Here is a 23,341-nt window from a genome sequence, read left to right on the forward strand (position 1 = left end):
CGGTTTGCAAGCAACAAGACATAAGATGGTAAGAAATAGCCATTATGCATTTGTCAAGAATAAATCATGTAAAGCCAGTCTAATCTTTTCTGTGATAGGGTAAGTGACTTAATGTATAGGCAGAAGAAGTAGATGCGAGATACAAGTTGACTTTGAGATATGTTTTGACTTTAATAAGTCTTTTCACATATTCCTACATGAATACTCAAGTCAGGGAAATATGATCTACATGAAAATAACATGAAGTAGTTGAAAAACTATGCTTAATGTATTATTATCAATAATACGCTGTCAAACTGAGAGGACACATAAATTAGAGCACTCTTAATTGTCTACTCTGTGTCTACTCTGACACTGTCACAAAGAAGGGATTAAATAAGAGCAGTGCTATATGCAAGATATAGAAAATAATTACTAAGCTTTATTTGATGGTGGTGTGACCTCAGCTGAAGTACCTCACCCAGGCTGGGAGACAACACTTCAAAATGGCATAAATAAATGAGAGAAATTCAGAGATGGGTGACAAAATGCTACAAGATTTCAAAACAAAAAGAAGTTTAACATTTTTACTTTGTCATGAAAACGAAACTGAGAGGGACATGGAACATGAAAAAATTCAGTAAGTTAAATTCAAATTGCTATAAAAAGGTGGTTATTCAATCCCACTGAAAGTAGGACAACACGTAGTTGAACTGATTTGCTGTAAGGGATATTTAGAACTCAGAAACCCCTTTTAATTGTAAGGATACTTCAGCACTGGAACAGGTTACCTCGGAAAGTTGTGAAACCCCCTCAGAATTGAGGTATTTATACTTCACAAGCAAAAATATGTCAGTGTACCTGATTCAGTCTTACAGTGGGCAGATGGATAACATCACCTTTGAGGTCCCCTCCAGACCTAAATTTCTGAGATTCTCACTCTGCAGAATCCCCTCATAAATGGACTTTAAGTATCTGTGCAGTAATCAGAGAAGTGTCCAGCAGAGGGAGCAGGGCAATTACATATATTTTAATTTAACAACAACTAAAAGCGTCACCTCGTATAAGGAGCCCTGTGCCATAATTCTTATAACCTAAAACAGCTTTTGTAATTCAGATATTAATATATGGAACTTGGAGTTTCTAAGAAGGAATAAAATAGAGTCTCTTTTACGTGACACTTCAGCACACCTGCAGTTAACCAGAGTTTGTAAACCAAATTTAGCCTGTGTGTAACAAGTACAATTTACTGTATATTGAACTTAGCCTGAAACCCTAATTTCAGTTTCATATGTATGGGGCACTGTGGTCCCCAATTTTGACTGATATAAGCACATCTTCAATATAAAGCCTAATTCAGTCACAGAAAAAATAAACGTTTTTATAATTCCAGACAGTTCTCTCCTGAGGCTTGCATTTTTTCTTAAGGCTTCTGTAACTTAGAATCAATACCATTTCATCTGTAACATCTGTGGTGCAAAAGTAGTTTCTGCTTACCAGAAAGTATAGCTTAACTTTGTTATTCTGCTATTAATATGTAAAGATCAACTTAAGAGAGTTCTCTCATCAAAATCTTCCCTCTGCCCCTGGATACTGTTTCTGCTTACCCTAGCCTGCATAGTTGAACAGCGGTTAGTTCATCACTTGCACAGACCATAACAGCCCAACAGACATTTCTTCTGACTTCTGCGTTCTTAGAATGCAGCAATTCAACGAGTGGTCCCAGTCCACCTGCATTTCTTAACTATAAAAAAAAAAAAAAGAAGACATTGCTGCTTACATATTTCATCTGTCCCAGCAAGAACACCCTGTGAAATTCACCTTCTGAAACATTCAAGCCCTGTAGACAAGCTATGCTGGGGCTGGTAGAAATGCCATTTATGAGGATTCTCTGCTTCTGTGAGCCCTGCATAGGCTGGAGCTGAAGTGAGCTTCGGAGGGGTTCACGGCACACATCCCTTCTGGCTCTGGCTTGCTTTTCAGTTATTAGATTGCAGTGTGGAAACTGAAGAGACTATGCAACCCAACACTGCCATGGAGAGTTACACAGCTTTTTCTGTGTTCTGTTGCCTCCTAGCAACTAATTTACATCACAATATATTTGAATTTGTATTGTATTGTATGTATGACAATCTTATTAACATCTTATTCTCTTGTGTGCTACAGTATCTTTCCTATACGTGCTGGAGGAAATATTGCTCATTTGGATTTTGAAGAGAAAGACATTTTAAGGACACTGAAAGAGGTAGATTAATTATCTATCCTCCTTATTCATGTCCTAATTAACAGCCTTGACCCATGAGAAATCCCCAGCTCATGATCTGTGAATGCACATAGCATCATCCTTATTTATGAAAATAATATGACCATTGATAAACAACAAAAAGTTCAACTTGCTGGATGCCACTGATCAAGGGATTAATTATATTTTGAGTTTTATTTGAATTACATTTACTCCATGTACATCCAGTATCTTATAAATCAAGATCAGACATTGCTGTTCAGGCCTCGAAAGTGGGCAATAGAACAACACTGAAGGAGAGTAAAGTGGACAGAACTTCTCATCTTCAAAATACAGCTGACAGTTTCAGCTGAGAGAAACCTTAATCTTTAATGCTCATAAACATGAGGATTAAGATATAGCCCTGGTTAGAGCTCACTGAAGCCACTGGAAAGCTGTAAAACGTTAATTTGGTACGAGCAAACACATCAGTAAAAATACAAATTTAAGAAAACCGTTTCCAAGTTCTCATGACAAATGGAGCTAAATTCAGCTCCTATAATGAAAGTGAGAAATTAGTCACTACGTAGAAACTCCGGGACTTTTAGGACGGACATACAAAATACAAAGATCCTAGGTAAGTGTAACACCAACCTCAGGATCTAGAAATGTTACAGATAACCACAACCTGGAAGAAGAGCTTTACCTCAGTTCTTGCATCAGCATCACAGCCAAACGCAGCCACAGCTAATGCTGCTTTGCTTTGCACTTGGCTGTTGGTTGAGCGCAATGGTTCTGCAAGTGCACTCATAATACCACGACTCTGGATATTTACGCGGAATGGCTCTTGCATGGCCAGATTTGTTAGCACTGTGGCAGCGTTAGCAATGGCTCCATCTCTCTGAGCGTTCAAGGTATTTACTAATGGCTCAATTCCTTCAGCCTCAGCAACAGCACTAGCAAAATGAAGGAGAAAGAAAGAAATCTTTGTTATTTTAGGACCATTTTTTCTTCTTAGTGTGTTATATTTACCAACTACATTAGTATTACATTTCAAGAATATAAAATATTGCTTACCTGCAATAAATTGCAAGACTGATGTTTATATTCTAAATTATAGTACGAAATTGAAATTAAAAATTGAACTGTGACACCGCTCTTTCTGATGCCTTAACTATATTTGACTCACAGTGTGAAGCTCAAGAGGCACAACCTAAGCAGACAAACCAAGTCACAAACTTCTGGATTCTTTAACTTATTAGGATATGGATTCTTTCTGAGGTTTTGAACAAGTGAATGAAATCTTGCGTCTTTTCAAAAATGCAGAATTTCTGTATCTTTAGTTCCAGGCAAATGACTCTGCAGAGTTTTACCACCTCTCCCCATAATCATTCTAGCACTATTTTTAATGAGGATTATAGTGCATGGAATATCACGTTGTTGTTCTTTGTGCTGTCTCTGTAAATTAGCGCGATCAGATACTTAGGTGGCATAAACATAGTACAGCAAGCTTCTGCCGCTCTTACAGAGTAGGTGTACACGGTGCAGTTCAGCGCAATGTAGAAATTATTGTGCTGGCTTTATACAAGCTGATTGAGACAGCAGGAGTACAACAGACACATCAGCATAAAGTTCAGGGCTGGCTATGACTGTGGTTTCACATCAACTAGTCTATCAGCAGTAGATCCAGTTTAAATATTCCCTCTTCTCCCAGATAATCATTGCAGCCATGGCTAAAGGGTGCTGCCCCTCAGCAGTGCTGGGACAAATGCTGGGGTGGCCAAGTTCTGAGCTAGACCTGCAAAACAACCTGTTTGCACATAACATTGGGTAAGATTGTTGGGATTTTTTTAAAGGATCATTTCATAGATTTAGCCTAGAGAACAGCCAAGAAAAAACAGTTGAAGAAGCACTACTAAGGAAATAGTAACTTCAGGCAGGAGACAGCAGAAGGCGCAGGCAGCTGCACTATTAGAGGACACATTTGCAAATGACTTAAATCTGATGTGCTGCAAAACTAATTGTCACGCAGGCCTACATCTCAGTCACAGCAGAAGGAACTGGCCTATGAACACTTTGTCTTAACACTGGTATTCTGCTTCCGGCACTCACCGGGACAGTGCCTTTTAAAAGAAAAAAAACCAAAGGCAACTTCATGTTTAATATCTGCAATAAAGAATATATTAGAAAACAGCTGGTGACATGGCTTATAATGATAGTAAACTCCAACTACAACTGATGCAGGCCCTGGCCTGACTGAGGGGAAACTACCATGCTCTAACAAATCTGAAAAGGCATACATTTCTGGGTTACCACCTCATGATGTATTCTTTGGTTTCTTTGCCATAGGCAAAAGAGACTACTGATACAAATGTAGTTTACATCCTTCAAATGCCGTAAGATATTCCATAACTTGAGATTTTTGTTGACCTTCTTGCCAAACCTTTGCTTTCTACTGAACAACAGGAACTTATTTCTTTGTCTATATCATCTTCCGTTCGTTTCAGTGGTATTTTTTCCAATGTCATTATAAACGAGCACACTATAAAAATTGAATTGTCTTCCTTCTGAGTTTGTATATATAATTTGATCTAATGATTTGAGGCATATGTCCAATTTACTATCTGCTCTTAGTAATTTTACATTGGGCTCATCTGTTTGTTAAACAAAAGTTGGCAATATTGTTAGCAATGGAAATGCGCAGATGGCAATTTGAATGTTCATTGCAACTGCTTTTTATACCCACTTTTAGTACATTTTGTCTATATCAAAAACATAACAAACTCTCCCACCTCTATACAAGCATATCTAAGCACTTCAACAACAGAAGAGCATACATTTCTTCTAAGTTTTGTGAAATTTCTGTCAACACATTAATAAGAGAAATCTGGACGTGAAAATCTTGCTTTTACTGTAACAGCATCTTACCAAAAATCTAACTAACCTTTTGGTAACTTTCACAGTTAGAAAATAAACACAAGCTTAGAAGCAGTTATGCTATCAAAGACTGCCAAGGCATTGATAAAAACAAAAAACCTCAGGAATGCTGATGGTCACACTCCTATGCAAACAGGACAGAAAGCAGGATACATGCCAACCTGTGCTATATAATTCCATTACCTGGGCAACATGACGTAGATCTTACTTTGAACTGATCTTAGTGCAAGTGTCTCTAAGCCACATTTTCAGGGAGGGGGATGCAGATACTCCTGAGCATACCTGGAATGAATCAGCAGAGGCCAACAGGACTTGACAGTCTGATTTCTGCCTCAGCTGTAAGGTGATGGCAGCTTACAGGTAGTGCTGGAACATGGGTGTGAGGAAGGCTAGCAGGCAGGCAGTAGCCCCCAGTTTGGAAAAACATGGAAAAGGCAGCAATCCAGGGAATGAAGGTGAGTAGGGTTATTAGCTTGCGTGCAGCATAAAAGCATAGGGCCAGTTTGGTGTTGGCTGATTAATCCTCCTGGAGCACCAGTAACTTTAATGCAAGTGCTTCAGTCTTTGTTCAGAAGTGAATCCCATGTTTTCATATGTCGTGCACTGCAATCCGCAGAGTGTCTTCAATTAGCTGGATTCCCCTTATCTGGGTATCCTCCCTCCCCTTTCCTCTTTGAGGAGATGAAGAAGAGCTGAAAATGTTTTGTTTGGTTGTTGTTGGGGGTTTTTTGGGCGGAGGGGAGGGGTGGTTTGGTGGGGGTTTTTTGGGGTTTTTTTTTGGGGGGGGTGGGTTGTTTGTTTTTTTTTTTACTTAGGTAAGGCCACTGTATTTCTAGGTTCTCTAGTTAATATTGTCTTTTCTTCCCCATGAAAGTTTTAACCACATTTCCAGCTTCAGGAATGTTGTAGCTCTATCCGGGCTGCTGTATATGAAGAAAACCTGGACATGTTGATTGCACATGTAAGGATCAGCTATACACCACATGTACCACAAGTTTTCCGGAAAACATCACATTCATAGCACGTGTAACAATGACATGATGTACCTGCTGGCAAAATGTGGGAGAGACTCACCGTACATGCTTGCAGCCATGCACAGTAAGGCATGTCCATAAGCTATCAGATTTACAGCATTACACAGTATATACACACATGCCTTATCCAGGAAGAAAAACCCCAAACCCAAAATCGAACAGTTTTTCTTGTAGAATGCATACACAGAAATTCCAGGATTTATGGGACAGATCCACTGCTCATGAAATGCATCACTGCATCTCACAGGTGTAGTATATCCAATACTTCTGCAGCAAGTATAGGACTTACTATTCCTATACTACACCCAATAACACATGTATTCTCCTGTAGGAAATCCTAATAAACATATAGCCCCCAACAGACCGATTCCAGGATGATACACAGAACTGAATGATGTAGCCAATCACATTATAAGCAGATTTACTGTAATTTCCATAAAGCCAGCAAGTACGCAAGTACTTAACAAAAGAGCAAGGTGACAGCTCCTTGTGTGTTCAGAGCTGACCTCAGCGAGGTACAGAGCACAGCCAATTTTCTCAAGTGCCACTCAACTTCAAAAAGGTTGAGAACCACTGATTTAGAAGATCATACATATTTATTTCCATCCTGTGTTCTACTTCTGCGCAGATCCATTTTGAATCACAGTTTCGTGAGTACAGTTTAATCAAATAGCACAATGGATCACAAGGCAAAAAGAATTCATGTTAGAAGTAACAACAGCAGGTAATGAGAGTTGAAGGTAACCAATACCTTTGAGAATAAGATTTTAAGGGGGCACGAACACTTGAGGGCAACACTGTGTCCTGATAACAGATGTGTACAGAAGCGGTTATGACGAAAGAAGGAAGAATGAGGAATCCATAGTTCAACTCACTCCTACCCCATAGCCCTCTGGAGAATACAGAAATAGCGCTCTCACCCTGGGCCACAGAGCCCCAGCTGCTAAAGAGACAGCAGTGCCTGACCTCAGAAAGGAGCCGAAAGAGTGAATATGCTTAAGTTTCTAAGGTGCTGAAATACTACAACGTTAAGATCTAAGTATGAAGGTCCTCGTTCCCTTCCATCTTGGACAGAGATATACACTGTGTAGTTTTTTTATTACAAGGAAACAAAACTTAGAGGAAGAAGCTTTTACCAGCACTGTCTTTGCCTAATGTAGATCAGCACTAGCCTCTCTCTCTGCCTCCAGAACACACTCTGCTTCAGACACATCCTACTGAGATGGTGCACTTCATCAGTGCTCCCGCTATAGGACTACATCCTCAAGGAATAAGGAAGCCTTGGTTTAGCTGAAAAAAAGTATACACTTTTTGATGTGGAAAAGGAGTAACTAATATAAATCCACATCTCTTTTTCCTCTGTGTTGTGTAAAGATTCAAAATACATCAACTTCCCTAATCATGGAGAGAAAAGATTAGGGGAAAAAAAGGATGTTGCATTTGCAATATCGCCATGTTTTTTTGTAAAGTAGAAGCTGACTATCTGAATCACCAACAAACAAACAAGAAAAACTAGACAAGATAGGTGTAGAAATTACAGAGCTCAAATTAAAGTTCGAATAATTCAAATGTTATGATTTATAAGCCCATGGTTATGATCATTAGAGTGCCTCACCCTGTTTACCCGAACCAGAATATACACGGCTCAGGTACTGTAATGACCTTAACCATGCCCTGTAGTGAAGTAGTAAAATTCTGATTACAATTGAATTAAAATTACTGTAGTCAAGAACAGCTAAAACATTTTTCTCAAATGTCATTGGAAGGGCAAACATTAAAAGGTCAGATAATAAAGATTTAATTTAAATTATTAATTTTAAATATACTTTGTAACAGCTTACTAAGAGATTTCTTGAAAATTCTCTAAAAGATCACTCAAGACTCAAAGAATAAATGCTGGGAGCTTGAGAAAAACCAAATGTTTTCTGTACTGTTTTTACTGAAAAAAAGATTAAAAGTTGACAATAAAATAATTACTAAAAGTATCACAATACAAACTTTTTTTAAACAATTACTTTGGAGATGCATATGAATTTCACTGAACTGAATATTTAGTTGCTTTAGTTGTCTGGGGTGCAATAGGAAAGCTCAGACATTGGTAGAGTGTTGTGAAAACAATCATCAGTAAAACTGGACCAAAACTCTGTAGGGTTTTTTTGTATTTTTAGGACTGTAAACTCTCTGGGGCAAGAACCACCTCTTTGTTGGCATCACATCAAGCTTAATAGCTCTGGTCCCTGACCAAGCCTCATAGCCATGGCAAGAAAGACAACGGGTTATTTACTTCCTTAGTGCATAGGGAATGGCACAGCCAGCTTTTCCTCATGAAGAGGAGGTTCAGCAGAGTGGAGAAAGCAACTATCAATGTTTAAAGAGCTGACAGAAACCACCGAGACTGCCCTCCAAACCTCTAACCTAAGCAAGCTCCCACAGTGGGGAGGTAGAGGGGAAGAGCAGTGGTGCAGCTTCACACCACTGTTTACTCTGGGTTGTGCTTAATTTACACTAGTGAGATTGACACTTCATAAAAACAGTAAAGTATGTTCGGTTTTGCTGCTTCTACCACAATTGCAGGTAAACTGATTTATATTAAATTATGTTTTTATTCATGTCTATGCTGTTTACTTCCTCCCTTCTGACTGAGGATTTAACACAATTTTTACTCAGAAAAAATTCAGATTTTTCCTCCTCACAAAGGCCATTGGACTCCTTATGGACTTCATTTTCCAAATGTATTTGCAACTGCATGTTTAATTTCTGTGCAAAATTACTGTGATTGTGTATGAGGTGCTTAGCTAGCCATTTATGCCTGTGCATATCTCATTTTCATACGTAATTGCATGTAAATTATGCATAAGAATTATGCATCTAATTACACACACATTTTTTAAAATCAACTCTATCTGTGTTAAATCGCATGACTTCTTTTTCACACAAGGCATTTTTGATCCAGATCTATTATGTAATTTCTGATTAAGAAAGAATATCATAAACAGAAGTTTGAAAAACCTCAAGAAATATATTCCCTTTTATCCCTTAAATGTATTAGTATTCTTCATTTGCTTTGTTATGCCATCAAAATAATCACATCCAATAAATGTCTTCTGCATTTACCAAAAATTTCACTTTGTGATTTAATTATTTTCAAAAGCGATTGACTGTTGTATATAGTCACTTGTGTTTTATTTAAAGACTAATATTACTTCCGTTTTCTTCACTATACAAGGGAAATTAATGCCAGTATTTTTATTCTGAGTAATGGAATCCAGCACAAGAGACTCTGATCTACAATTTGGGGCCCCTTTATGCTACAATAAAAATACTGATGATTATCAGCAAACCATATTAATTTTTCATTTCAGGAACTGAACCCCCTATTCCTATTTTTTAATGACAAGTACCTTGTTAAAACATCAACAAACCCAAAACTCAATAACCCTCATGGTCTGGAAGCAATAAAACCTTAAACTGTCTGGGTTAGCAGAGACTAATACCTGACTCATTTAGAGATACACAGAGATTTTCTAATGTCTGTCATTGAACTCATCTGGCAGAGTTACAAAGCTCTCAGTTCTAAAACTGTAGTATACCTAATTTAAAATATTACAGGGGCATTGGTAATGAACTATCCATGATATCTGATCCTTTCGATTATAATATTATCTGCAACCTTTATAAAGAATTTCTGACACTTTCACCATTAGGGGAAAGGCTTGAAATTCAGCAACAGAAAGCCTTTTTGCCCCTTAAAGATCCCATGTAGCTTCAGCCAGGATAAGCTCATGAAAAAGACACCAAACCCCTCTCTCTTTTTCCTGATCCAAGAAGCAGTGCATGCAAAAATCAATAACTCGGCACAAATGTTGAGAGTCTGGAATCCACATTGTTACAAAAGCAAAATAAAAGGGAACATTCAGGAGTTGTCAGAGCAGCCTTCATGGAGGTGTAAGGGAAGGAAAGAAAGAGCCAAAGCAGGGTCCCCACAGCAACTCATCTGAACACAGGGACTGAGGAGACAGTGGCTCCTCTTCACCTTTGGAAGCACCAGCTGAGGAAGGACAAAAAAGCTGTGCCAAGTCAGTCTCTCTACAAACAGTACTCTGTGAAACTCGACCCCGTCCTTCACTTCTGGATAAGTCTTTTCTGGACAACTGTGAACTTATCTCAAATGGCAGCAATCTGTTCTGCCTTGCTAAAGCTTCGAGCTCTTATGATGATTCCGAGTGGAGAAACTTATACTTTTATTTTTCTCTCTTAAAATTAAATCTCTAAGAAAGTACACATACACCACTACGTTAAGATAAAATTACTGAGGTTGCAAGTCAAAAGGTTTCAAGTTACTTGTGAAAGCTTATTTTTACCCCCCTGTGTGTATGACAGTCCAATTAGACAACATGCCACAGTCAGTGCACAGGTTAAATTCACAGCAGGACAGAATTAAGTTTGTATGATCAGCCATAAACCTGCAATTCCCTTATACACACTTAAAATAACTTCACACTGTACTGAAGTTAAAACATATACTTAAATAATTTGCATTTAATTTAGAAGTATGCTCCAAAGAAAACGTGCATGTGAAAGCACCAATAGATTTGCCTGAAATTTACTCAAATGTAAAACAACCCTTGCCACTTTTAATTCATAAAAAGTATAATTCATCTCAGTGCGTATCACTGAATGTCATTGTAGGGATACACACTCAAGAGAAATCATTGTACCTGTGCCACTATATAAACCGCAGTTTTCTCTCCCAGGCTTAGGAGTCTCCACCCAGGAGGAAAAAAGTCTCATCTGATCCCACAGAAATCTACCCTGGGAGGTTACAGGTGACAACACACGTGCTCCGAGTGAAATTCAGCCTCCCACAGGTAAGATAAATAGTGATCATACCGCAAGGCTTTGAAGGTAGGAGAGTACAAACAGCCCAAGAAATTTTGTTATACTTATAAGGGGTAGAACTTGTATATAGTTACCATCATCCCAATTTAGAAGTGTTCTGTTTTTTGTCTGAAACTATTTTGGATATACTTAGGTTCTCATGCACTTTAGGATGCTGTGACATGACATTTGTGTTAGAGATGAATGCTCTATATTGGTCTCTGTCTTCAATACAGCCCCTGATAGGCAGAGTTTAAGAAAAACAACAAATAAAGAGGGAAATACACAACAAATTTTTTTGTGAAAGAAGAGCTGTACTGGGAACAAAATGCAGTTACAGTGTCTGAGCCGATAGAGGGACTTTTCCATAGCCACATCTTCACAAATCTAAGAGACAACACCTACAGCTGGCTGAGTGAAATATTTTGCACCTGCCAGTGTGGGTTGATTTAGGGTACTGTCCATGGGTTGCGTATCAGTCATCTGATGTCATGTTAAAGTCATAGCGCGAACCCATTTCTGAATGACATCCCAGCATTAGGCCTTGATTCAGCTTTTCTGCCAAGGGAGAAATTTACCATAAAACATTTTGCAGTTTTTAATGGAAGTCAACAAGTAACTTGTAAGGAAAAGCTTGTAAGGTCTTGCATAATGACCGTGTTCTCTTTTTTCTTTAAAAAGCACCCTTCACACTATGGATACACAGTAAAAGAAAGTCAAAACAGGAATCTGTTCATGGCACGAGTTAACTGTGTGTATTTGTATAGGGCTCAGCAGAATGGGTGCTAATGTAAAAAATAACAACACAAGCCATAAAACCCAACAAAATCCCTTTACCGTTGCAGCACAGTAGCTCAAAAATATAATTCTGTCACTAGGGGTCAGTATTAAAACATATTACCTTTACACAATACAGCTAGTGGCATTCTATTGTTGATTCCCTCCTTCAGAAACACAAACTTATGTTAGAAAGAATTATTATTAAACCATAAAAAAGGCAAAACCTATACAATAGATTATTACCTATTTCTGCTTTTAAATGTAGCTCTCGTGTATTAGAAACTTCTGTTCCCGTTCTCATAAATTAACACATATATTCACGCAAATTTTTATCTTACATAATACCAACCCTTCAATATTGATCCATTTATGTGAATTAGGTTCTGTCTACAGTCTTGAAAGAGAAAAGCTATGATTAAGTTTCCCATTTTCTAATGGGAAAGATTACTGCCTAGTGATATTACTACCTAATGGTAATAATCATTACTTCCTAATGATAGTAACAGAATTTGAAATGTAAGAAAACCGGACATTCTTTAAATTTATTCCTTGACAGACACACCCACCTTAAAAACAATAAAAATCTGTTGTGAATACTGAAAACCTTCACTTAAGAGGGTGACAGACTCTCACCACAGGTGAGCATTACCCACACGGAATAGACTGTGCATGTATTTTGGGTCATTAGATCAGTATATGAATTTCAGTTTGGAATAGATGCAACACCCACTGAAGTCAAGGGAACAACTCGCTTTCTCCTCACTGGGCACTGCCCGTAACCAATGAGGTCCCAAACTACCTTCCTATCCCCAGCCTGCTCCCAAATCTTGAAAATCTTGATACATATGAGAAAGCACACATTGAGATGCTGTGATAATGCCTGCAACTACCTATATGGACAGAATTTTGCTAATGTAAATAGGTCCACCAGTTCCTGTGAAGAATTCAAGAATTAGAAAATTAAATAACATCAAGCTTGCTGACGATGCAATTTTGGGGATGACATTTTACTATCTTGAATCCAGACATAATACTTAGAAATATGTAACATGACACTAATTATAAACCCCAGGAGAAATATTCTGCCAGATCCTAAGTCTGTCATGTACCACAATTTCCTGCAGCCCTTAGCACAGCTGAACAAAAAACATCCCTTTCCTTCTTCCCCCAGACCAAACTCTAACTGAATGCTATAAATTTCGTACTTAAAATAAACAATTTAAGACAAATATTATTGAGGCTGTTAATTAGTTTTCATGTCCAGTACAAAGCTCTAAATTTCAGAGCATGTGTTTTTCTTTAGTGGTAACTCCATTAGGTGCCCAGAATTCAGACATTGCCAGATTTATGAAGACAGCTATTAGAAATGGCATTTGTGCTACGACAATACTGAAGAAAAGAGCTGGTCAAATTAATGTCTGACTAACTGGACACTTGAGATCTTATTTCTAGGTCTTACTTCTAACTATCATATTTATATTTAGCACGATTAGCTCATCCTAAATACATGAAAAGTGAAAATAATTATTTATACTTTAAATGGGGAAAAATAGGCAGAGGCTGAAGTAAAGCATTCGTTCTGTAGTTACATAGCACAGAGTAATTTATTTTTCTGTCCAATAGATGGCACTGCTGTTTCTTTGTGTGTAATTTTTCAATTTGTGCATAATATACATTATTGAAGCGCCTGTACATTTCCTGATGCTTGGGCACATCAAAAATAGACAGATTTCACAGATTCTTTAAAATGGCATTCTGCTGTCCACATAACTGTACACAATTTTCAATAAAGCAAGTTAGTGTTCTGGATCAAAAAATGTGAAGTGGATGCAAATATGCAGCTGAACATAATTCTCTTCTTCCCAGCAGCAGACCCACAGAAACAAATTCTGACGCATATATCAGCGATGGCTTCAGAGCCATACACATAGTAACATCCCCAAATAATTTCTTTATCGTATGTTAGAATAAGTACGTGGAATTTTAAACTGCAGTATACTTTACAATTTTATTTTTATTTAGCTTAGTTATTAACAAGTTTACAAAGAATTTATCATCAATACACAGCAGCATTAAAAATATGTCATTACTTTATGATAAAACTCTGATAAAAGCATCATCTGGGCGTGTCAGTCTGTAAACTAATGAGGCATTTGACCACTACTTTTTTCTGTGTGCTACTGAAGCATGACACAACATCAGCTCCGCAGCAAAAGCTTAAATGCTGAAATATTTTAAAAGCTATTTATAGTAATTTTTATATGTTCTGGTAGATATCATATTGAAAATCCATGTTTTCCAGTGAACCTGAAAACTCAAACTGTTGGTATGGGACTCATGTTCTCTTCTGCTCTAGATCTTTGGTTAAAATACTACAGGAGCCAGAGTAATTAATTAATTTATTTATTTTTGCCAAATCATGGTTGCTTGGGGACTTGTGTGAAATGACAAGCTGGTCTCTGTCCCGTTCATCGTGAACAGGTGTTCTAATTACAAAACCTCCACCATATTTGACACCTTTATTAGCTGTCTCGGTTAAGAAACAAAGGATTGATTGGGTAGGGGTATAGAACTAGCCTTTCATTGCTGTGGGGAAGCACCTAAAGGTCAAGGTTAATATACATTAGTGGGGGGTAGTATTGCCCATTGCCTATGCTGTTCTTGTGTTATTAATCAATGGAAGACTTCATCCTTATGAGCTAGCTATTGCGGGAGCCTTAATTACACAATTTGTTTTGACTTGTATTTTTTTCCATATTATATGAAAAGCAGACAACATTTCTTGACCAAATATTCCTAACAAGAACAACCAATCTCCAGCAGAAATAGCAATGTCTTGTACTCTGTTTACATTCTGTAATATATACTGCACAAAATTAAAGGGCAAGGTATACATCCTTCAATCAATATAATACATGCAAAAATGCTCATGACGTGAAATATGGCAGAACACATGTATACGAGTTCAACAAGACCGAATTTTTGTCTGACCAGTAAAAAGTGAAAACATTTATAGTAAATAGTCTTCCCCTTTACTGTAGCCATTTTGTTCTTGCCACATAAGGTCTACCTGCTACTACTAGCTTTATGATTTAATATTCTTGGAGGGTTTATAACAAGAATCTAATATATAACCAATAAAAGGGCACTAGTCTCATTAGTCTCATTTGGGACCAGAATATTGCCAATATAATTACACAGCAAAGTCACATCATTATAAAAGTGTATCAGCATCTTCATTATATATACACTTATTTTCAGTGGTTTACAAGACACACACACAAAATATTCCAGAATGAAATATGATTATGGTAACTCAATCTGGAATGCATTTTCTCCAAACTATTTTTTTTTCCTGTTATGCGAATGTAAAATAAATATGGGCCAGATACTCAGTCAGTGAGCTGGAACTATACCAATTTGTATCAGCTGAGGGTTCAACTCTATATATTCATTTACAGATCCTAGTCACACTTGGACCCTTCTATGAGTTATTAATGGTTTTGATTTAGAAATGAAGTTTTGAAGTAATTATATAGTTGCATGGCATTCGTCCAATATACATATTTCATGTAAATTATTGCTTCTTGATTTTCACAGAAGACCTGTGATTCGATTATCTGGTGCTTCCATATTGTACTTGGAGCCTGACTGCAAAGAGAGAGAATTACATATAAGCCACCTTTACAACTTCCTGACTCTGCCCAGCAAGAAACAAATACAGACTCCATTATAATGCAGAGGAACAGACAGCTATTTCCCTGCCTGAGGTCTCAGAGAATTGTTCTAGCAGTTGAGCTAAACAATGTCCTGACTATCTCCTTGGCAAAAAAACTTGAATGAGTTGGCATAAGCTGCTATACCAACTCAAAACTCTCCAGAGATTCCCTTTTCACAATGTGAAACCTCAAAGGCTGTGCTACAAAAAACAGCTGTAGCAGAGCTGAAAGTTTGACCCCCAGACTCCAGTACTGTGCTCTTTTTATGTGTGTATGACTCCCACTGACACCAACTGAAGAGTCATGCACACGAGGAGAGCAGAATATCAGACAAGAAAATCTACTATGTGAATCTGAGAACAGAATATTATTCTCTTGTGTCAAATTATGGCTCCATCTGGTAACATTAAATGAATACTCGTGACTATTAGAGCTGAATCAATAAATAGAAACAAATAATTTATTTGGTGAGTTATTTTACTTTTTCACTTCAAAGAACGCCTGTGAATGGATTACAACTTCCTTGAGTATATTCCAGGAAACTTTTAAGGAATTTTATTTTATGGTTTGTTAGTTACATGTGATTGCTCATATACGTCAGACTGCTCTGTTTCTCTTCCCTGAACAGAACTTTTAATAGAGTTGGGACAACAGAACTCTGCAACTGACAGTAGAATTTAGTTGATACAATTATTTTGGAACTTATAGTCAGCTAACCATCCTTTGTTAGTTATTTTGGACACTGAAGTTACACTTTTCTTTTACAGAATGAACTATGAGCATTCTCTATTAATTGGGAAACAATAAAAAAAGAAAGAGAAAGACAATGACAACATCAGAATATCTGAGTGCTATCTCCCTCAAAGACTGGGTTTAAATCAGTCAAAAAAATTGCATGAACCATGAAATTTTAAAGGATACCTTACTGATTTTTAACTTTAAAAAAATACCCCACGTCAAATGTCTTGGATTATGAGGCATATTTTCTTCATATGTTCTCTTCAAAACATGATTTACATCTCTGCTTTCATTACATCTGCTTCATACCTTTCCTTGATAAAGCAAATGTTAGTAGAGATAGTGTAACTCTTGTAACACTGATGAGAACCAACTTATTCCAGATGACTCATAAGCACCAAAAAGTGCCTTACAGTCAAATTCAAACAGGCCTGCCTTGTAGGATAAGGACAAGATGAGGCATTCTTTAAAAATCAAAATATTATCACTTGTGTTTAGATTAGTGTTTTAAATAATAATTTAATTATTGCAGACTCACCTTGCATTACTAGGACTGGCTGCTGTCAAATCAGCTAATGCTGTCACTGCAGCTTCTTTTACCTCTTCATTGTCACTGCTTAGCAACTGTATTAGCTGGGGAATCCCTTTGAAAGAAATAATTGTATACATGAACCTTTTAATAAACCATGGCAATCTGAAAAATAATAATATGTTCCTTATAAAAGGAAAAGTACAGATTCTCAGTTCATCCCTTCCCACCTTACTTACCCTGGAGTCCAAATGCACGTTTACTAGCTAAATTCTCACACATAGCAGAAATTGCTTGGGAAGCAGCAACTTTAACTCCATCATTATCAGTTTCCAAAAGGTGTATGAGACACTTCTCAACCTCTTCCTCATTTAAGATTTTTCTATTCTCAGCTTTAAACAAAAAAGAACAATAGCATTAACCTGCATTCATTTTCCAAATCATAGAATCATAGAATCATTTAGGTTGGAAAAGACCTTTAAGATCATCCAGTCCAACCATTAACCTACACTACCAAGTCCACACTAAACCAATCAAGGGTAGACTAGACTAAACCATGTCCCCAAGTGCCATGTCTACCCGTTTTTTGAACACTCTCTGGGCAGCCTGCTCCAATGCTTGACTACCCTTTCCGTGAAGAAGTTTTTCCTAATATCCAATCTAAACCTCCCCTGGCGCAGCTTAAGCCCATTTCCTCTCGTCCTATCGCTAACTACATGGGAGAAGAGACCAACACCCACCTCACTACAACCTCCTTTCAGGTAGCTGTAGAGAGCAATAAGGTCACCCCTCAGCCTCCTCTTCTCCAGGCTAAACAACCCCAGTTCCCTCAGCCTCTCCTCATAAGGCCTGTGCTCCAGACCCTTCACCAGCTTCATTGCCCTTCTCTGGACACGCTCCAGCACCTCAATGTCTTTCTTGTAGTGAGGGGCCCAAAACTGGACACAGTATTCCAGGTGCGGCCTCACCAGCGCCAAGTACAGGGGGACAATCACCTCCCTGCTCCTGCTGGCCACACTATTCCTGATACAAGCCAGGATGCTGTTGGCCTTCTTGGCTACCTGGGCACACTGCTGGCTCATGTTCAGCCAGCTGTCGACCAACACCCCCAGGTCCTTTTCAGCCAGGCAGCTTTCCAGCCACTCTTCCCCAAGCCTGTAGCGTTGCATGGGGTTGTTGTGACTGGAGTGCAGGACTGGACACTTGGCCTTGTTAAACCTCATACAGTTGGCCTCGGCCCATCGGTCCAGCCTGTCCAGGTCCCTCTGCAGGGCCATCCTACCCTCCAGCAGATCGACACTCCCACCCAGTCTGGTGTCATCTGCAAACTTACTGAGGGTGCACTCAATCCCCTCATCCAGATCATTGATAAAGATATTAAACAAAGCTGGCCCCAAAACAGAGCCCTGGGGAACACCGCTCGTGACCGGCTGCCAACTGGACTTAACTCCATTTACCACTACTCTCTGGGCTCGGCCACCCAACCAGTTTTTTACCCAGCGAAGACTACGCCCATCCAAGCCATGAGCTGCCAGCTTCCCAAGGAGAAATCAGTGAAAGGACACAAATTTGATTTCATGAAATTGTTTCCAAGATAACACTTGCTTTTGATACCATGGAAATGGACATATTTGGTAACAGAGGCACCAGCAATAAAGAAATGTGCACAAAGAACCCAATCCAAAACCCATTAGGCTTCAGTGAACTCTGAATCAAGCCCAAAAGATGACTATTAAATACAGCTTTAAACATACATAGCCCAACAGAATGCAAAGTTTGTTCTCTATAAGACTTAAAACCGCAGAATGCATACAGGGTTGATGAAAACAGCTTTTCCAATTCAACAGATCGTACTTACTCAGTATCATGCTCACTTTGGTTTATGTTAACGAAGTCCAAATGCATAAAATTGAAGAACATGTGAGTAAATGTACAACTGAATTTGGTGGAGTACCAGATAACATAATACAATAGCCAAAAAAAAAAGGCAAGAGGTGTTAAAAACTGAATTTTAAATTCTGCACAGCTTGCAGTTCTTCATTAGTGCACACTTTGCAGAGAATTTCAATTTCATATTTTAGCCTGGTGACACAGGGTTCACTGCTGACCTACACTGCAATGATCTGCAGCAGCTAAGGAAGGACATAGATGTTCCCTTCCTCTACAGAAGTAACAACATAGAGTGTCTACAAAGTATGTACAGACATCTGACAATTATACTAGTAAACTCACTCATCCCAAAATGGATGAGATCAGAAGTGCAGGTGTTTGTTAGACAGAGCCCCGAGTGAAACTTTCTCAGCCAGAAAGGCACGGGACACTATAGAAGCTCTACAGTTACAAGGGTCAATAAATGTTTAACCATATGCATAATTTAAAGTGGATTAATCACATACTTGAAGTTAATTCTACATGGTAAAATTTTTGAAGGTATCAAAGAAATTCAGGAACAAAGAAGTCAGTAGGACTTCGAAACATTTGGAAATTTTACCTGCTTTGAGGGATCATTCCCTTATTTGGAATGTTGTCTTACAAATAGAAATTTTGAAAAGGAAAGAAAAAATATCAGAAGTATTCTTTTAAATAAAACTGAATCTGCAGTGAATAAAAGTAAACAAACAGAAGAAAGTTTGATCGAAAATCTAGTTATGGCAGAAATGACTCAATGCACATACATGAGACAGTCATTTTCTCCTCTCTAGCTCAATTTTAAATACTTTTAGAATCATCAGAGACACACAATTGAAATCACAAAGCAAAAGACGCAACAAATAAAACAGGATTTTAAGCGTCAGCAGAACCTTGGCCACAACCTTGATGTGTATCAGCCAGCTCTCAAGAGAAGGCCTTAATTGGGATTACAGACCGTTTTGACAAGTAATCAAGTATGCTGCTGGCCTGTTGCTTGCCAAAGTAGTCCATAATCCCTAATAATGATCTCTAGAGGTTCTTCATGCCTCAGTAATTTGGTTCTGGTACAGCAAGTTACTTATTACTATACAGATTTTCTTAAAAATTTGTCTTGCTTTTAAAGGCAATTATGGTGATGGGTAAGCATTTAATTTTAAAGATAATTTATGCCTATGTGAAATAATAATAGTAATAATGATAATAATTCATTTGAATGAATGAAAATCATGATTTAAAATATTTTAAACAGAATAAAGACTTTCAATAATGTCAAAAACAGATTTTGGATTTGAATTTACGGTAAACAGTATACACCTATATTTAGCTAGCTAGACAGATAGATGAAAATTGTTAACATTTTAAGTTAATGGGTACCAATTCTATTTAAGAGATGATTAATTTCTGCTGATCCTCTCTCTGTTTGTATGAGTTACTTCCTTTGGCTTTTACTATAGAAAAGAAAGAATGTGCAAGTGAAAAGCATCCTTTGTACTTAAGCACTTCTCATGTCAGTGCCAACACCATATTTACAGTGATGAATTTCTTGACCCTAAAGTAATTTGAATACATTGATTTAACACAAAGTAAAATACTCAGGCACACCCAACTAAAAGAGTCTAGAGTACTAACAGTTCTGTCCAGTTTTTCATGCATTGACCCCATCATGAGACAACCTTTGTTGTTCAATATATTTTCCCATTTCCCCTTCTTACCCCAAAACCATGGTCAGAGTTCTACTAATTACCTATTCAGCTCACTGTCATCACCTTATGGAATTATTTATACCAATCTCAAATGAAAAAAAGTTAATGTTTAATATAATGACCTCTCACTGATCTTGAGTTGAGATAACCTAGATAAATAGAACCCTGTATTATGAAAAAGCAAACATTAATCAGGCTACAGAGCATGTTTAGTATGCTCCCTTTTGAAAAGATTTGCATTTAGATACAAGTAAAGAACAGGGAGAGCTTCAAACCAGAAGTTTGGCAGAGTGGGGCCAAACTTGAGTAAGCATTATCATCACTTTCTCCATACACGCTCCATAGCATTTTGTTGTTGCTGGTGTGTCTGGCAGTCAGGGGAAAGTCAGTCCCTCCTTAATCAACAATCCAGATAATCCACTCACAGATATTCAATAATTTATAGCATTAAATTATATTTTGCATTCTGAAATGACTGCATTATTTGCTGGGCAAGGAGGGAATCACATTAAAATTCACCACTGTAATTTTGAGCATACAAAATAAAACCATTGATACATTGACACATTAAATTCAAAATTATGTAACAGAACAAAACAAATTTTCAGGGGCAAAAGGATAATGATTATTTATAGAAATATGATCAATTTTAATTTACTTAAACTGAGCAGCATCCTAAAGATGGTATTTAAAATTGAATATAGTGTTTGTACCATGTAATTTATTCTGAGATTGAGAATAGCTCTTAAGGGATACATCTGTCTTATAACAACAAAAAGTTATGGAAGTCCCTTTCCAAAGGGATGAAAGGGGCATAAACCAAAATTGTTTGCTATGATCACGTCTATCAGGAAGAAACCAAAACTAAATTCCATCTGTCAACAGTAATAATTTCAAAACCAGACACTGCTGTATACTCAGCTGCCAGGATTAAAAAACCCAGATAGATATATGTTCTATCATAGCAGAAGTAAGTTTTTCATTTCAATGAAAAGCGGTAGGTTTTTTTCCTCAAGTATGCAGGAAATGTTCATAAAATCCAACCACAATTATCAAACATGAAGATTGTGGGCTACTGCATGGCTATTGCAAATTTAATGAAAAAGTCATAAAAGAACTTAGAGATGTGTTGTTATATTGGATTCCTATCAAGGCAAGCATTAGTATAGTATACATTAGTGTTGCAGTTTGGATAGGCTGTTTAGTATATTTACAACCAGGATACAAACAAACAAACAAGAACTGGTAAAATTTCTGTTTTCTTTTTGCACTTGGACTATTTCTTATAATGGCCCCAATGTCACTTTTCTTTCCACTGGAAGGGTGACTTTAGACCAGTAGCATTATGTATCTCAAATAAATTCAATACTTCTGGGGGACATGTTGAGCAGCAAGTTTAATGGGCTGTGTTTTCCACTGCACCAGTACAACACGTTGCCCTTTGTCTAACTGGTTGTCACCAATATTCTACAGCTTGGAAGCAAATATTTTAAATCTTCTTTTGATCTATTTTTCCAGCTTGCTGCATCCATACCAACTGTTATAGGCTGAAGCAGAGAGCAAACCTTTATAATGAAACCACATTGACTCCATTTGTAAAGAAGTATGACAAGAAGATGCATCTTCACTGATGGTAACATCCCGTGGTATAAGATCACAGGCAGTACTGTAAGATATTATGTGTAGCTCTTGCCACTTCTTTTAAAAATGTTGTGCTCAGACATGCTTCTACTAACAGCTGCTAAAATACTAGGCCACAAAAACTGGGAAAGGTGTGAAAGAGGAAAAGGCGGCTATGCTTATTTGAAAATAAATATGAAAAAGGAGTACAACACAGTAGAAAGTAGTAGGAGCAAATGTAAATCTGCTTAGCATACTACTTACAAGCCTGTCACAGGACTATAGAAATGATACTGACAGTCCTAAGTAGCATAATAAAATAACAATACAGGAAAATACATGAAGAAAATACTGGCATAAGAAAGTCCCTTCCTATCTTTGATACCTAAACATTAATGAAAATAATTTTCAGTGACTTGCAAAGCTTCCAATAGATAATGATAAAAGCATACAGAAACCCACAGAATACTAGGAAAGGTAGATTCCACTCTTTTCATGTATCATTTGCAATCCAAATAATTACAAATACTCAGGATGTCAAACTAAGGAAGGTGAGAAAAGAATTGGAAAGATAAGATGGGGAGAGAAGAAAAGAGGTCTGAAATATTGTAGAAAGGAGAGATTATTTTAGTTCTGTATTAAATTAGATAACATATTTGTAAAATACACATAAATTAAAGCCATGATTCAACCACGAGATGATAGAAATATGAATGAAATATTTAAGCTCTACTGTCATAGTTACTGTCATCAAAATCCCTTGACAGAATTAAAATCTTCTATAGAGAGAACTATGTTATTTCTTACATTGCATTTTGTTATATAGCACTACTAGGCATATGTTGCAACTCAGAAACCAATGTATGGAAGGAATTTCAAATGTAGATTTATTTAAAGACCATCCTTGTGGGCAAAAGTGATGAGCATGTTCTGCCTAATGCAGAATTCCCTGGTGAATTAAGGAAAAGCATATAAAAAAGAACTATAGGATGAATAATTATAAAAAGATTACAATGAAACTATTTAACTCCACTGGGAATATTAATCTGCAAGCCATCTGAAAGCTTTTTTTCATGTCCCTGTTCAAGGAATTTGTATTTGAAATTGCCTGACATTTAGACGAGCAGTTGTATGCAAAAGGAAGTAAGCTTGCGATTAAGTCTGAACTGATACCAATGAGAAATAGTGCCAGCAGAGGTAGCTTAAGATGGCAGTTACCTGGCATCACTAAACAAAAGATAAAGATCATATTTTCAGAGCTCCGTTTTCCTTTTTGAGGACAGCATTTTGCA

The 23,341-nt window shown here is 37.4% G+C and overlaps 1 protein-coding gene across 1 annotated transcript in view; it reads right to left on the reverse strand.

Moving 5' to 3' along the window:
• Positions 1 to 23,341, reverse strand: part of ARMC3 (armadillo repeat containing 3) — a 56,443-nt gene that overhangs the window by 13,965 nt on the left and 19,137 nt on the right. Inside the window, exons 9-12 of the mRNA XM_075728147.1 lie at positions 17,055 to 17,207; positions 16,825 to 16,930; positions 2,907 to 3,156; positions 1,587 to 1,723 (exon numbers count right to left, since the gene is read on the reverse strand). Coding sequence (XP_075584262.1) covers positions 1,587 to 1,723; positions 2,907 to 3,156; positions 16,825 to 16,930; positions 17,055 to 17,207 — 646 coding nt within the window. The remainder of the gene's footprint in view (positions 1 to 1,586; positions 1,724 to 2,906; positions 3,157 to 16,824; positions 16,931 to 17,054; positions 17,208 to 23,341) is intronic.

The sequence above is a fragment of the Pelecanus crispus genome, chromosome 2 (genome assembly GCF_030463565.1).
Source record: "Pelecanus crispus isolate bPelCri1 chromosome 2, bPelCri1.pri, whole genome shotgun sequence".
Lineage (NCBI taxonomy): Eukaryota > Metazoa > Chordata > Aves > Pelecaniformes > Pelecanidae > Pelecanus > Pelecanus crispus.